A 13,315-nucleotide genomic window follows, 5' to 3' on the forward strand; every position below is an offset into this window, starting at 1 on the left:
CTGCGAAGTCTTGTACGTTGTATCACTGCATTTCTGAGCGTTTCCCTGGTTTCATGTCTCTGGTTTTGGATTTCTTGCCTGTTCCGTGGATTACCCGTTTGCCTGTCTTTCTTGCCTTTGTTTGCCTTATTGGACTGATTACATGTTATGACCTCTTGCCTGTTTAATGACTACGAGTGTGGATTACCCTTTAATAAAGCTGCGTTTGGATCTTCTACCTTCTGTCTCAGAGCAGTACGTTACAAATATACTACAATTTACTGTAGTATCTTTACTATAGTATGGTTCAAAAACACTATAGTATTTACTAGAGTAATTTTACTATAATATACTATAGTATTTTTTCATGTGGGACATCACCACTTACAGCAGATTATTATGATTAAAAAAGCAACATAATCTATTGTGTATATTACAAGATATTACTTACGGAACGATGTAACATACTTGGCAAAAAGAGGGCGTCGAGGGCTAAACAAAAAGGCTACCTTTGTTCCAAATGCTGTAACTTTTGATTACTTTATGCTATCATCACAAAATTTGATCCAGATGCAGCTCACATGTAGGAGAACTTCATCAAAAGAAATATTCCTCCTATCGTATTGCCTTCCTGTATTATTGCAAGTCAAATAAGAAATATATGTAAAATTATAATAACTTTTTTTATATATTTGTTTGATTTTATCAGCAGTTTCTCAGCATGAGAATGTCCAATTAATAGTTTTCAGTCACGTGACTGTCGTGGAGCCCTGGAGGGCAAAACAGCCATAGAACTGCAGCACAAGTATGTCAATTTTCCATCTTAAAAACAAAAATATGTGAACAAGATGCAAGTTTTGGGCACTTGTGATCCATATACAGCACCTGCTGCAGTATTTCAATCACTAAAAACAGCGGGACGTTTTTAAAACGCTTAACATGTAAAACACTATAGGGTGAGTTGCACCAATAATGATTAAATTAAGCAAAGTTGAACGCTAATCAAGGATTTGTTGATCTGGGCTTTATTTTAAATCGAGTTTTGTTGCACCAATAGTTTGTTGCACTACTTAATTTGAAAACAAATTAACTACGCAGAAAGACCATTGGAATTAAGGGCTGATCAGGATGAACTGACGCCAGGCTAAAGAATCCTTATAGTGCACCCACCCTTAAAGTGCCTTAATGTACTATAACAGTGATATTACACGATTAAATTCAGTTTACACCTTTTTGATGATGCATACTATATACAGGCGAGTAGAAGAGCCAAGAATATGAACGCAACGTTTTTTCTTTATAATGAAAAACACTTAACAAGAAACCTCGTGTTGTAATATTCTGTGTTCATTTGCTTGCCTGTACAAAGTATGCAACAGCAATAAGGTGTATATTGTAGGGCTGTCAATAGATTTAAAAAAAAAAAATTTGATTAATCATACTTTTGTTGTGCGATTAATCATGCTTAAATGCACACTTATCGTGAAATTAAGCATATGACATTTATCTCATTAAACACATTCATTTTGTCATAATTTGGTATATCCGAAGTAAACAATCAGATTGAAGGGTGATTCTCAATAAAACTGTATTTTCTGCAAGCTTCAAGGATCATTGGAGACTCTAAAAGGACACCAAATAACCAAATATAAGGAGTCCATATAATTCTATTATATAATAAATGTATACACACCTAAGCACCCATGAAAAAAACTCACAGTGTATAGACTTGGTCGGCATTACTGGGAACGCCCACAAAAACGTCATATCCACCATATGCCGTGGGGGAAAACACGCCATTAGAATGAATGCAGGCAGACCTTGTTAGACGCTTTATCTTTACTCTTTGTAATGATTACGATTTATATTTGCTTGGTGCAGTCCCAAAAAAGTTGCCATGTGGCGTTCTGCACCTCTAGTAAGTTAAAAAAAACCCTGATCTGAAGTTTTATTTTGCTAAATAAATAGACGGAGCCGTTCGTCAATTCCGAAAGCCTGCAATACGTCCATTACAATTAAACACTCTACATGATGCTGGTAATATTGTAAAGATTAAAAAAGAGATTTCATTAATTGCAATGGCAAAAGTTTGTTGAACAAAACGCCAATAAAGTCATACTTGTCACGGGACTCATTAAAGCAGTTTTTCACGATGAGCGATCACATAGCCACATAATGTGTGAGGTTATTAATGTACATAACATTCAAAAGTCTTCTTTATTTCATGATGGGAAGGGCTGGGCTGCTTGTGCTTCAAGCTGATAGTCACAATATATGTAGGACACATTTTCTCGTCAAAATGCAGCCACAAATATTACACAATATAATAGCTACTTCATAAATCACCCAGTCTTTTGATGAAGACGGTTGCTATAAAAAAGTTAATAAACAAACTTTGCTATTATCAGTAATTCTAATAATACTGTGACAGTGACATGTCTACTACAAATATCAATTTCATAGCACAAGACACATTTTATGATAATTTTTAAACGTTAAATGTATGTATTACATACTTTTAATCCATTACATTCAGGAACTCTGAATTAATGTCTTCATCGAAAGGATGGGTGATTTATGAAGTATGTCATACCTATATGGGGGTCAGCGGAGCAGCATGTATTTTGATGAGAAAATGACACTCTGGCCATTGATTCCGTTGGGTCGTTTATCAGTCACAGATACTGTACGGACAATCTGACCCAATATTGCTCAGTTTTTCTATAGATCATGCTCTGTCGAGCGGCAAAAGTGATTCTACACAGGCTAAACTGGGTTAACCCCATGCATTTACATTGTGGGGGAATGGACTGTTTTCCCCCACGTCGACTCCGCCCCCATGCCACGCCCCCAGCTATGACACGACGCCTATTGTGTGTGTACAGAGCAACTACAACGAGATTGTTTTAATTTTAGACGAGTCAAGCTGCGATACCAAACAGGACCACACGGAGATGCCAAAAACTCCTAAATCAACCACTTTATCTGCATAAACCTAAGATTACTAAACACAACAACATACACAAGACAAATCAAACATTATCCTTCCTAAGTGTGTGGAAAAAACGCAAATGTACTGAAATGTGTCTGTACATGAACGCAGCGTGCGATCAGTGATCAAGAGTGTGCGCATACACGGTTTGTTCTTTGTGCATCAATATAACAGACTCCCACGCACTTACTGTACGACTCCTTTACGTCACCAAAATTGCGCTCTTCAGAAACAATCACAGAATACAAAGGAGCTCGTGTTTTAAAGCAAATCACACTGGAACAAACAATTTACTAAAAACCCAATGTCAGTCTCTATTCTCTCTGATATCTCTGATGTAATCCGCCTGGCCTTCTTTACATTAGCGCTGTTTTGGACTGTTTGAATGATTTCGATTACTGGATCACTAAACACCTTCCCAGAGTTTAACGGTTTAAAATGGCCTGATTTAACCTGAAGCAGAATCGGGTTAAAGAGTTAGAGTGGACATTTCCTCCTACCAGGGTTACAGGTGCTTGTAGATGCTCAGTGTGATTGTGATAAACTCCCGACTTCTAAGATCATCTAAAGCCCCGTTTCCACCTAAATTTGTACCAGGATATATGTTGCAATACTGTCTGCAACAATAACAAGTATGGAGGATGGAAGCGCTGCTTTTGCTAGTTATGTATTGGTTTACTAAAGAGGTAATTAACAAAACGGCGGAAAAGAGACGAGCACTGATACTAAAGCGTATTCTGAAAGCTCGTAAAGCTAATTTTAAAATAAGACTACCAGCTTTTACGGACATTGACCGTGCGATTACTGAGACAATGCGCGCCATCGGACAGAAGGAGCAAGAGTGATATTTACTGAACGCGGAACGAACCTCACCAAAGACTTTTAAAAATGCCGGTAGAAATGAAATTCTGCGTGGAGTCAACCAATCAGCATGTTCAGCGCCCAAGTCCCACCCCCGAAAGTTCCTGAACTTTGAAAAAGTACTAGCTCACGAGCAGGGACGTTTGGAGGGGGAAATGCAGTCAAAACACACCGAGTACCACCCCAAAGTTCCTAGTTCCTGGGGAAAGTTTCTGCGGTGGAAACGCGGCTTAACTGCGTGAAGAAAATTATGTTAATGACGCAGCTTCACGAAGGCCTACTTCTGTAATTCATTTGCGTTAATTGCGTTAAATTATAACAGGTAAAGGATTTAAATTAATCGCATACTTTAACACGTTAACGTTGACAGCACTAGTATATTGAATTTGGTCTTTTAATATCACTGTCTCACTACATTAAAACTTACTACAAACCTGGTAAAATTTACTGCCGTGCAATGGAGGAAAGCCTTGTTTTGCCCTCCAGGTGGGCCTTCCTATAATGGTGTGACGTCACGTGAAAACTATGAATTGTAATGTAATTGATATGTTCAAAATATTAAAAAAAGTGTTCTATCAAACGATACCTACCTTTTGACTCTCCTTGCTATAATTTTGGAGTTATGAGCCTTTACTTTTGTGTGTGTCACTCAGAAAAAAACAACTCTAAAAATGCCTTCAGGGGCCTCATTTATAAACGTTGCATATGCACAAAAGAAGGCGTACGCCGCTCTCTACGCAATAATTGGTATTTATAAAAAGCAAACTTGACGGGAAAATGTACGGTCCTTCACGCAAGCTCTGACCCAGGCGTACGCACAAAAACGGGTGAAATGAGAAATGGCGACACATTCGGCAGATGGAAGAAACACGTGAAAGTGTGTGAAACTGTAGACCGTTGTGTAAAAGAAATGGCTATAGGCTACTGCCTCTCATAAATAACATGAAGACTTCACAAAGCAAGTCTTACAATTAACAGTCTACACAAACACCCGTTTGATCGATCTGCAGTGTAAAACAAACAAAATCAAACGAAAATTACAACAGAAATGCAAATGAACACATATTTGCAAAAAGAAAAGTGAAATAGCCTATGTTCTGCAATAATATTGGCATGTTATGCAATTAATCCTCATAAATAATATGGTAAACATAACGAAATAGCTAATGTACAAAACTGATATTCTCGTCAATGTGTCCGTCTGGCGGAACAGATATAGATGCAATTAGATAGACAGATAGATAGATAATTAGGGAGATATATAGATAGATATATAATAGATAGATAGATAGATAGATAGATAGATAGATAGATAGATAGATAGATAGATAGATAGATAGATAGATAGATAGATAGATAGATAGATAGATAGATAGATAGATAGATAGATAGATAGATAGATAGATATAGATAGATAGATAGATAGATAGATAGATAGATAGATAGATAGATAGATAGATAGATAGATAGATAGATAGATAGATAGATAGATAGATAGATAGATAGATAGATAGATAGATAGATAGATGTAGGCAAATAGATAGATAGATAGATAGATAGATAGATAGATAGATAGATAGATAGATAGATAGATAGATAGATAGATAGATAGATAGATAGATAGATAGATAGATAGATAGATAGATAGATAGATAGATAGATAGATAGATAGATAGATAGATATAGATAGATAGATAGATAGATAGATAGATAGATAGATAGATAGATAGATAGATAGATAGATAGATAGATAGATGTAGGCAAATAGATAGATAGATAGATAGATAGATAGATAGATAGATAGATAGATAGATAGATAGATAGATAGATAGATAGATAGATAGATAGATAGATAGATAGATAGATAGATAGATAGATAGATAGATAGATAGATAGATAGATAGATAGATAGATAGATAGATAGATAGATAGATAGATAGATAGATAGATAGATGTAGGCCTATTAATTGTCCAATGGGGAAAGTTGTTTTCATAGTAAAATTTCTTCATCAGCTACGGAATCATGGTATTCATGCATATACCTTTAGTTTTATTTTTGATAAAATAACGTATGACGTATATCTCAACCATTCAGAAAGCTGCAAGACATTACATTTGCACTGAACTATTTCCCATTTCCACGTAGATTATAACCGACATCTGTAGCTTGTCAGATGCAATTAAATGGATGGAAATAAAATGCCCCATCACAATGCGTAATGACGCACAATGGCTGATCTTGCGCTCTTAGAAGATGTGGCAAATGGAAGGATTCGGAGTGAACGCATCTTCAGACAGCAAGAAGACTTGCTGGCAAACGAGGACACACTCTGGCGATGGAGTGCTAGACGCTTTTTTGCCTCGACTTTGATGTCCGACCATTTCTTTTTTATTTCGGCCATGGTACGAGGTTGTGAGGCTACAGCATTTACGGCGTCTGCAACCTTTTGCCATTCAAGTGCCTTTTTGGCATTAGTAATGCCCACACTTTGCCCTCCAAAACAAAAATGTTCTCCTCTTTTCAACCTCGCCAATGATAACTTCTACTTCACATTGAGTGAAGTTAAGTTTTTTTCATTTCCTCTCTGTGTTTGCCATGATTTCGCAATCGATGAATATTAACTTGTGGGCGTTTCACAGACTATTTTTGGGCAACTATGGGCGTGACATGAAGCCGCAAAAGCTGCGCTACATTTAGAATTGATTGTGATTTATTAAGGGAAAACTGCTCGGGTTATGTATATAACCCTTGTTCCCTGAGATAGGGAACGAGCACTGCGTCGGAACGACGATTTGGGGACACTCTCTAAGCAACAGCGTATCTGAAGTCTGAATGAAACTATCCCAATCCTGATTTGTGTTGCGTCATGACGTAGCTATGACGGCATAACCGGAAGATACATAAGGGGAGCCAGCGCATAGTAAGGGCAATTATCGCGATGAAGCATGTTCCCTTTCGAGGGAACTCGCACTGCGTCGGAACGACGATTTGGGGAACGAGTACCTACTAGGCCACACCGAGGGTAGCGCCTGCCCTAGTGTGAAGCCGGAGACCGGGCACAGCTAGGACTGGAGCACCCTAGCGCCAGGCGTCGCAGGGAGGTGCAAACTATAAAACCTTATAAAGGTGTGTGGGGTAGCCCACCCAGCCGCCTCGCAGATGTCCTGCAGATGGACTCCGGAAAGGAGGGCCACCTAGGACGCCATGCCCCTGGTGGAATGTGCCCTCACGGCCATCGGTGAAGGCAGATGCGCACCTGATAGGCCGTGGCTATTGCCTGGACAATCCAGTTACTGATTGTCTGTGTAGATGCAGGCAGCCCCTTCTTGGGTGAACCGAAGCACACTAGTAGCTACTCAGATTTCCTCCACTGTGCAGACTTCTCCAGATATATTTTAAGGGCTCTGACCGGGCAGAGCAGGTGAAGTCTCCCTTCTTCCGCTGTCGCGTGAGGCGGAGGATGGAATGCCTGAAGAACCAAAGGCCTGACCACACTAGATGGTACCTTGGGCACGTAGCCCGCCCTAGGATGTAAGATGGCCTTTACTCCGCCAGGGGCAAACTCCAGGCAAGTCGCCGTAAGCGCCAAGGCCTGAAGGTCCCCCACTCTCCTCAGAGAAGTGATAGCTAAGAGAAAGGCAAACTTAAGGGTCAGGCTCTTTGGGTCAGCCGACTCTAGTGGCTCGAAGGGGGCCTCAGCCAATCCTTCAAGTACCACTGCCAGATCCGATTTTGGAGGAACTCCAGCACTGAAGCCACTGGGCAGTTAACTGGGTCCACCTCACGCTCCCTGCACCAAGTGGAAACTCCTCAGAGGGATCTGCCATGGAAGACCCGCCAGCAGAACTATGATGTCTGAGAACCAAACTCGATTCGGCCAACGCGGTGCCACCAGAAGCAGGCTGGCGCCTTGTCGACGAACCCTCTCCAGGACTCCCGGGAGCAGAGCGATCGGGGGAAATGCGTACAGACGCAGCCTCGGCCACGTCTGAACCATGGCATCTAGCCCCAGCGGACAACAATTTCCCTTGGGACCACAGGAGGATCTGATGCGCCAGTCTGTATAGAGGGCGCGACTTCAGACACCCCTGCCGATTGAGGTACGATACGACAGCTGTGTTGTCTGTTCGTACCAGGACATGGTGACCGCGGAGGTCCGGGAAAAAGCTCCTGAGAGCCTTGTAGACCGCCATCATCTCCAGGCAGTTTATGTGCCAGGAGGAATGACGGCCCTCCCACGGGCCCCTCGCAAAGCGGCCGTCCATGACCGCGTCCCAACCAGTGAGGGAGGCGTCTGTTGAAACGGATTTCCGGCAACAGGACGCTCCCAACACTGGCCCATGGGACAGAAACCAAGGTTTCTTCCATATGACTAGGGAACGTAGGCATTTACGCGTTACCCTGATCATACCCTGATCACTGCAGCGGGTGGTGAAAACTGCCCAGCGCATCACAGGGACTCCACTACCTGCCATCGAGCACATCCAGAGGAAACGCTGTCTGCATCGAGCTCGCAGCATCCTCAAGGACTCCTCTCACCCAGCCCACAGACTGTTTTCTCTCCTGCCCTCCGGCAGGCGTTTCAGGATCCACTGGACCAGGACCAGCAGACTAAAGAACAGTTTTTTCCCCAGAGCTGTCTCTTTATTGAACTCAAACCCCCGTTGATCCACTTCCCTCATAAACTGATAACTCTCCTACCTCACATCTTCCTTCACTTTGTTATTTGCACTACCGACTGTTTATCACAGTAACAACTGTTTACATATGCATCTTACACTGCCATATCTTAACTGGATTATGCTCATTTGCACTGCCGACTGTATTTATAGTACCAATGTTTACATTTGCATTTTTGCACTGTACTTCTAACTGTAATATGCAACCACTTTCCACTGCACTTTACACTTTTTTTTCCGGATAGCTCTGTCCATAATTTATTGCACTACCCTAATCCACTGCTATTCCTCATATTAGCCTAACATATTATTGTATACCTCTATCTGTAAAATTCTGTTATAGTAATAGCCATCTGTATATTGTATTCATAGTACATATTCACCTGTAAATTCTGTTTATAGTAATAGCCATCTGTATATTTATTCACTGTACATATTCACCTGTAAATTCAGTTCTGTTTATAGTAATAACGTCTCTCTATTTATACATATTTATACATATTCAGTACATATCCATGTCCTGCACTTACGCATCCATTGTATATCCTGCACTTGCTGCTATTGCACTTCTGGTTAGACCTAAACTGCATTTCGTTGCCTTGTACTTGTACTTGTGTAATGACAATAAAGTTGAATCTAATCTAATCTAATACGGAACGGATTCCCTCTGGGGGAAAACCCCTTGGTTTTCAGCCACCACTGTAGGGGTCGCATGTGCAGCAGGCCAAAAGGTATGCGCCATGTGCCCCAGCAACTTCTGAAAGTGCTTTACAGTGATGCTGTGGCCTAGACTTATTTCTGAGACCATCGCCAGTATGGTCTCAACTGGCACGGGAGACAATCAGGAGACAATCAGGATTGGGATAGTTTCATTCAGACTTCAGATACACTGTTGCTTAGGGAGTGTCCCCAAATCGTCGTTCCGACGCAGTGCGAGTTCCCTCGAAAGGGAACTGCGTAGGATGTGCGTGCGCACAGTTTTATAAATCCAAAAATTTCTGTGCGTACGCACGTCCTATGTTTCATCCGTACGCCACTTCTGACGCAAATCCTACGCAAAGTTTTATAAATGAGGCCCCAGGTCTTTAAAGGCGATTTTCTCAATATTTAGATTTTTTTGCACCCTCAGATTCCAGATTTTCAAAGAGCTGTATCTCGGCCAAATATTGTCCTATCCTAACAAACAAAGGAGTCCGAGAGCCTTGTCATGTCATTGATAGTGTTGCCATGATGAAACAGAGCTTAGTTATTCAGCTTTCAGATCTCAGAATCTCGATTTAAAAAAATTGACCCTTATGACTGGTTTTGTGGTCCAAGGTCACATTAACTGTATGTTGGTGCATGCATCTCTTCCACTCATGCAGTGCTGTTTCTAATGCCGTGTCTATTTAAACATTTCTCCTCCTAATCATCTCGCTATAATATAGCATTGTAGAATTCAAATGGGTCCGGTACGTTTTATATTGTGCGCCGGCTTGTGCGTATGATCCACTCTGTGCCTCTGGAATCGATTACCAATGGAATCGTTTCCTATCAAGTTCGCTATGTGGTTTTCACCATATATAAAATTGTAATATTGTGAACAAGTGACCGAATTCAGCCGCAGCTTCAGCATCTACTTGTAATGCAGTGGGTGGGACCATTCAGATTCTAGAGAGCATTTGATTGGAGAAGCTGAAGTGCAATGTGATGTCATCAAAATCATTGATCCATATTTGCGGAAGTGAAAGACTGTAAGTTTGAAATGCTAGGATATATCTTCTAAATGCTAATTGTATCATTGTTTTGGAGCACACTAGCTTATATATAACCGTAAGGCTAACATATTCACACTAAAAGCCAAAAAAAAAAAATTTTGATTTCATGGGACTTTAAATTATTGCATGTTTGCTTCATTTTGTCCAAATACGAGACGTTTTCTCTTTCCCGCCTACTATAGCTTACTTAAAAAAAACTTAAACTATCAAACAAAGTGTATGTACCTTAATAAGAAGTTTAAAGACACTCTAAAATGAACTTTGGCAGCTGTCATCGTCTGCGCTTCCTTCAGTTTCTGTGTGGCGGTTGAGATCTTTATCGAGCTCGCGCCTTTAAAAGCACCCGCGCGCCTCCCGCTGTCCTCCGTTTCCCTGGCAGCCCAGGATGATTGACACGCCGAGGCTAGTCCCGGACCCTCCCTCTCCTCTCTTCTCCTCCGCTCTCCTCTCCTCACTTGAGCTCTGATCGCGAGCCTCAGTAACTTTCTACAGCGAGAGGGATGCAGCGCGCGCTCAGCGCAGCCTGAAAATGGCAACCCTTTGGATTTATCCGTCCCTTCTTTTCTTTCTCTTTCCCTCCCTCACGCCGAGTCAAGCCTTACGGAATTACCCAGAGAATGAAGGTAAGAGGACTTTGTGTTTAACAAGTAAAGGATAGGGTTAATTAATGGCTGAGGTTTGCGGGAGACACAGTTTACTGAAGTGCGCTCTGGATGATGTGGTTCATATAAATCTTGCATAAGGTGGGAAGCAGAGAATAAAATAGCAAGTGCATGCGTTTTTACCTAGGCTTTAGTGAAATATTAGTGTACAACATGCCTGTCAAGTAGAACTCGCTCCTGAAGTGTTCCCGGTGGATTGCAGCTGGACGTTTATTATATTTTACATGCATGTGCCAGTGATTAATGAAAATGATGGCACATGATCACTAGTGTGACTTTTAAGAATTATTATCAATGCACATCTTTGCTATAGTTTGTTGTATGGAGAATATGAAAATCATTTTTAAATATTCAAAAATAAGCAGTAAACTATGGTTCCTCATATATTGGAAAGTCACTGAAAAAAGTGCAGCAATATTTAAAAAAACAATGGTTTGAATTTTAAATATTTAAAAAAACAATGGTTTGAATTTTAAATATTTAAAAAATAATCAGTAAACTATGGTTCCTCTTATATTGGAAAGTCACTGAAAAAAGTGCAACATATATATATATATATATATATATATATATATATATATATATATATATATATATATATATATATATATATATATATATATATATATATTTATATAATAGTTATGGTATTAGAAAGTTATTTAATGTTATATTAAAGTATACAAGTTATTTGAAAACATATCAACTTGCTATGGATTGTATAAAAATGAATAAAAGAAAATTAAGAACTTGACGTGAGTCGACTCCAGAATTGATGCATGTGTTGTGAGCAATGTGCCGTATGGCAAGCAGGATAGAGAGGACTGAAAGTCTCTATAAGCCTGCTCATTTATCAGTGACCATAAGGTGATTTGTTAATGGTGTGTGCATCTTTTCTGTATAGCAGTTTCAATGCACACAAGAAAAATCTGTTCCACAATCTGTTAAATAAATAAAAAAATCCTAAAATAGCCTACGAGTACCAGTTTCCTGCCACAAGAATGAAAACACACAGAACTGGCCAATTTAGCACTTTATTTGAAAATAAATGTAGAATTGTAATTTATGCTTATATTAGGTTATATTATAATTTTTTTATCTATGTGTGCCAGAGCTGTGAGTTGCAGCAAATATTTCAATATGGTTATTTGTCAAATGTGTGTGTGTGTGTGTGTGTGTGTGTGTATGCCAATCAGACCTAGCTTCTTTTTTGGCACAGCTTAGCCTTTAAATGTCAAATGTTGGAATTTGAGTTCAGGAAAATGCATCCTAGATAGACAATGAAGATAATGATTCCATCGAGATGGAGAGCTTTTGCGGTAATTTCCTATCCCGAGTAGAAGAGTGCAATAACTTTTGTTTTGGTCCTTTCAGTGAATTCAGTCAATTGAGATAAAAAATTAAATCTGCTTTTTGAATCGTGGAAGCATTTAGATTGCACCCATGCCAACCCTCAAAACCTGAGGAAAATGCCTTTTGTTAGAGGAAAATACATTTGAGTGGATGACGAAACAGTGGAACAGTTTTTAACAGTGGAAATAGGAGACAAATCATTTTGTGCCCAATAGAAGGACTAAATAGTGCTTTTCTAGTGGTTGGTGTCTCTGTGGCAGTCCGGTGACTGTGAACTGCTTTCATTCTCTCTCTCTCTTTCTCTCCCAGCAGGGCTTGTTCTTCTAGCCTCTTTCTTTCTTTATAATGCTTTCTGCTTTCTCCTGAACCTTCCCCTCTGTTATCGGCCTAATTGGCTGACTTTAGTCGACTGCCCCATGTCATGTTTTCGCAGTGGTATGTGTGTTTTTGTGTGTGTGAGCGGAGTGCGTAACCGCTCATCGAGTGGCTTCCAGCAGCAAAGCACGGTCTCTTCTGCTTTGTCTCTGTTATGCTCCACCGTGCTCTATGTGACTGTAAATAACGTCTTCTCATCTGGAGGACGCCCGCTGTGCTTGCTCGCCGAGCCGTAAGACTGACCAACGTTTGTTATTTTAAGCCGCAGTGGGAGAGCGGGTGCCATGTTACACTGGAGCAATGTGAACACAATGACACGGGAGTCATTTGCCACATATGGACCAAAATGTGGAAGTCATCTGAGGAGGAATGTGTGAGGTCAGGGGACAGTGCAGTAGCTAATGTGAACAGCAGAGGGTGTCTTGTAGCACTAGAATTCTTTTGTGAAGCTTTTGTTTTGTGGTGGTTCTTAGGACAATTTTAGGAAATAAACAAAAATGGGGCATGAACGGAAAAATCTGTTTTGATTTCACTCTATTGGACAGGGTTTTCAGATCTTAACGCTATTATGCTGAGACATCACAGGTGTGTTTTGCAGTTTTAACAAGCACACAACTGGACACAGATTCAAATTGTTCAAACCTAAATTTGCAATA

The 13,315-nt window shown here is 40.3% G+C and overlaps 1 protein-coding gene across 1 annotated transcript in view; it reads left to right on the forward strand.

The window, feature by feature from the left end:
• The first annotated feature begins 10,646 nt into the window (after positions 1-10,646).
• epha4b (eph receptor A4b) overlaps positions 10,647-13,315 on the forward strand; it is a 170,473-nt gene continuing 167,804 nt past the window's right edge. The window contains exon 1 of the mRNA XM_079818802.1: positions 10,647-10,892. Coding sequence (XP_079674928.1) covers positions 10,799-10,892 — 94 coding nt within the window. The 5' untranslated portion in view covers positions 10,647-10,798. The remainder of the gene's footprint in view (positions 10,893-13,315) is intronic.

Source organism: Gobio gobio (assembly GCF_949357685.1).
Source record: "Gobio gobio genome assembly, chromosome: 6".
Lineage (NCBI taxonomy): Eukaryota > Metazoa > Chordata > Actinopteri > Cypriniformes > Gobionidae > Gobio > Gobio gobio.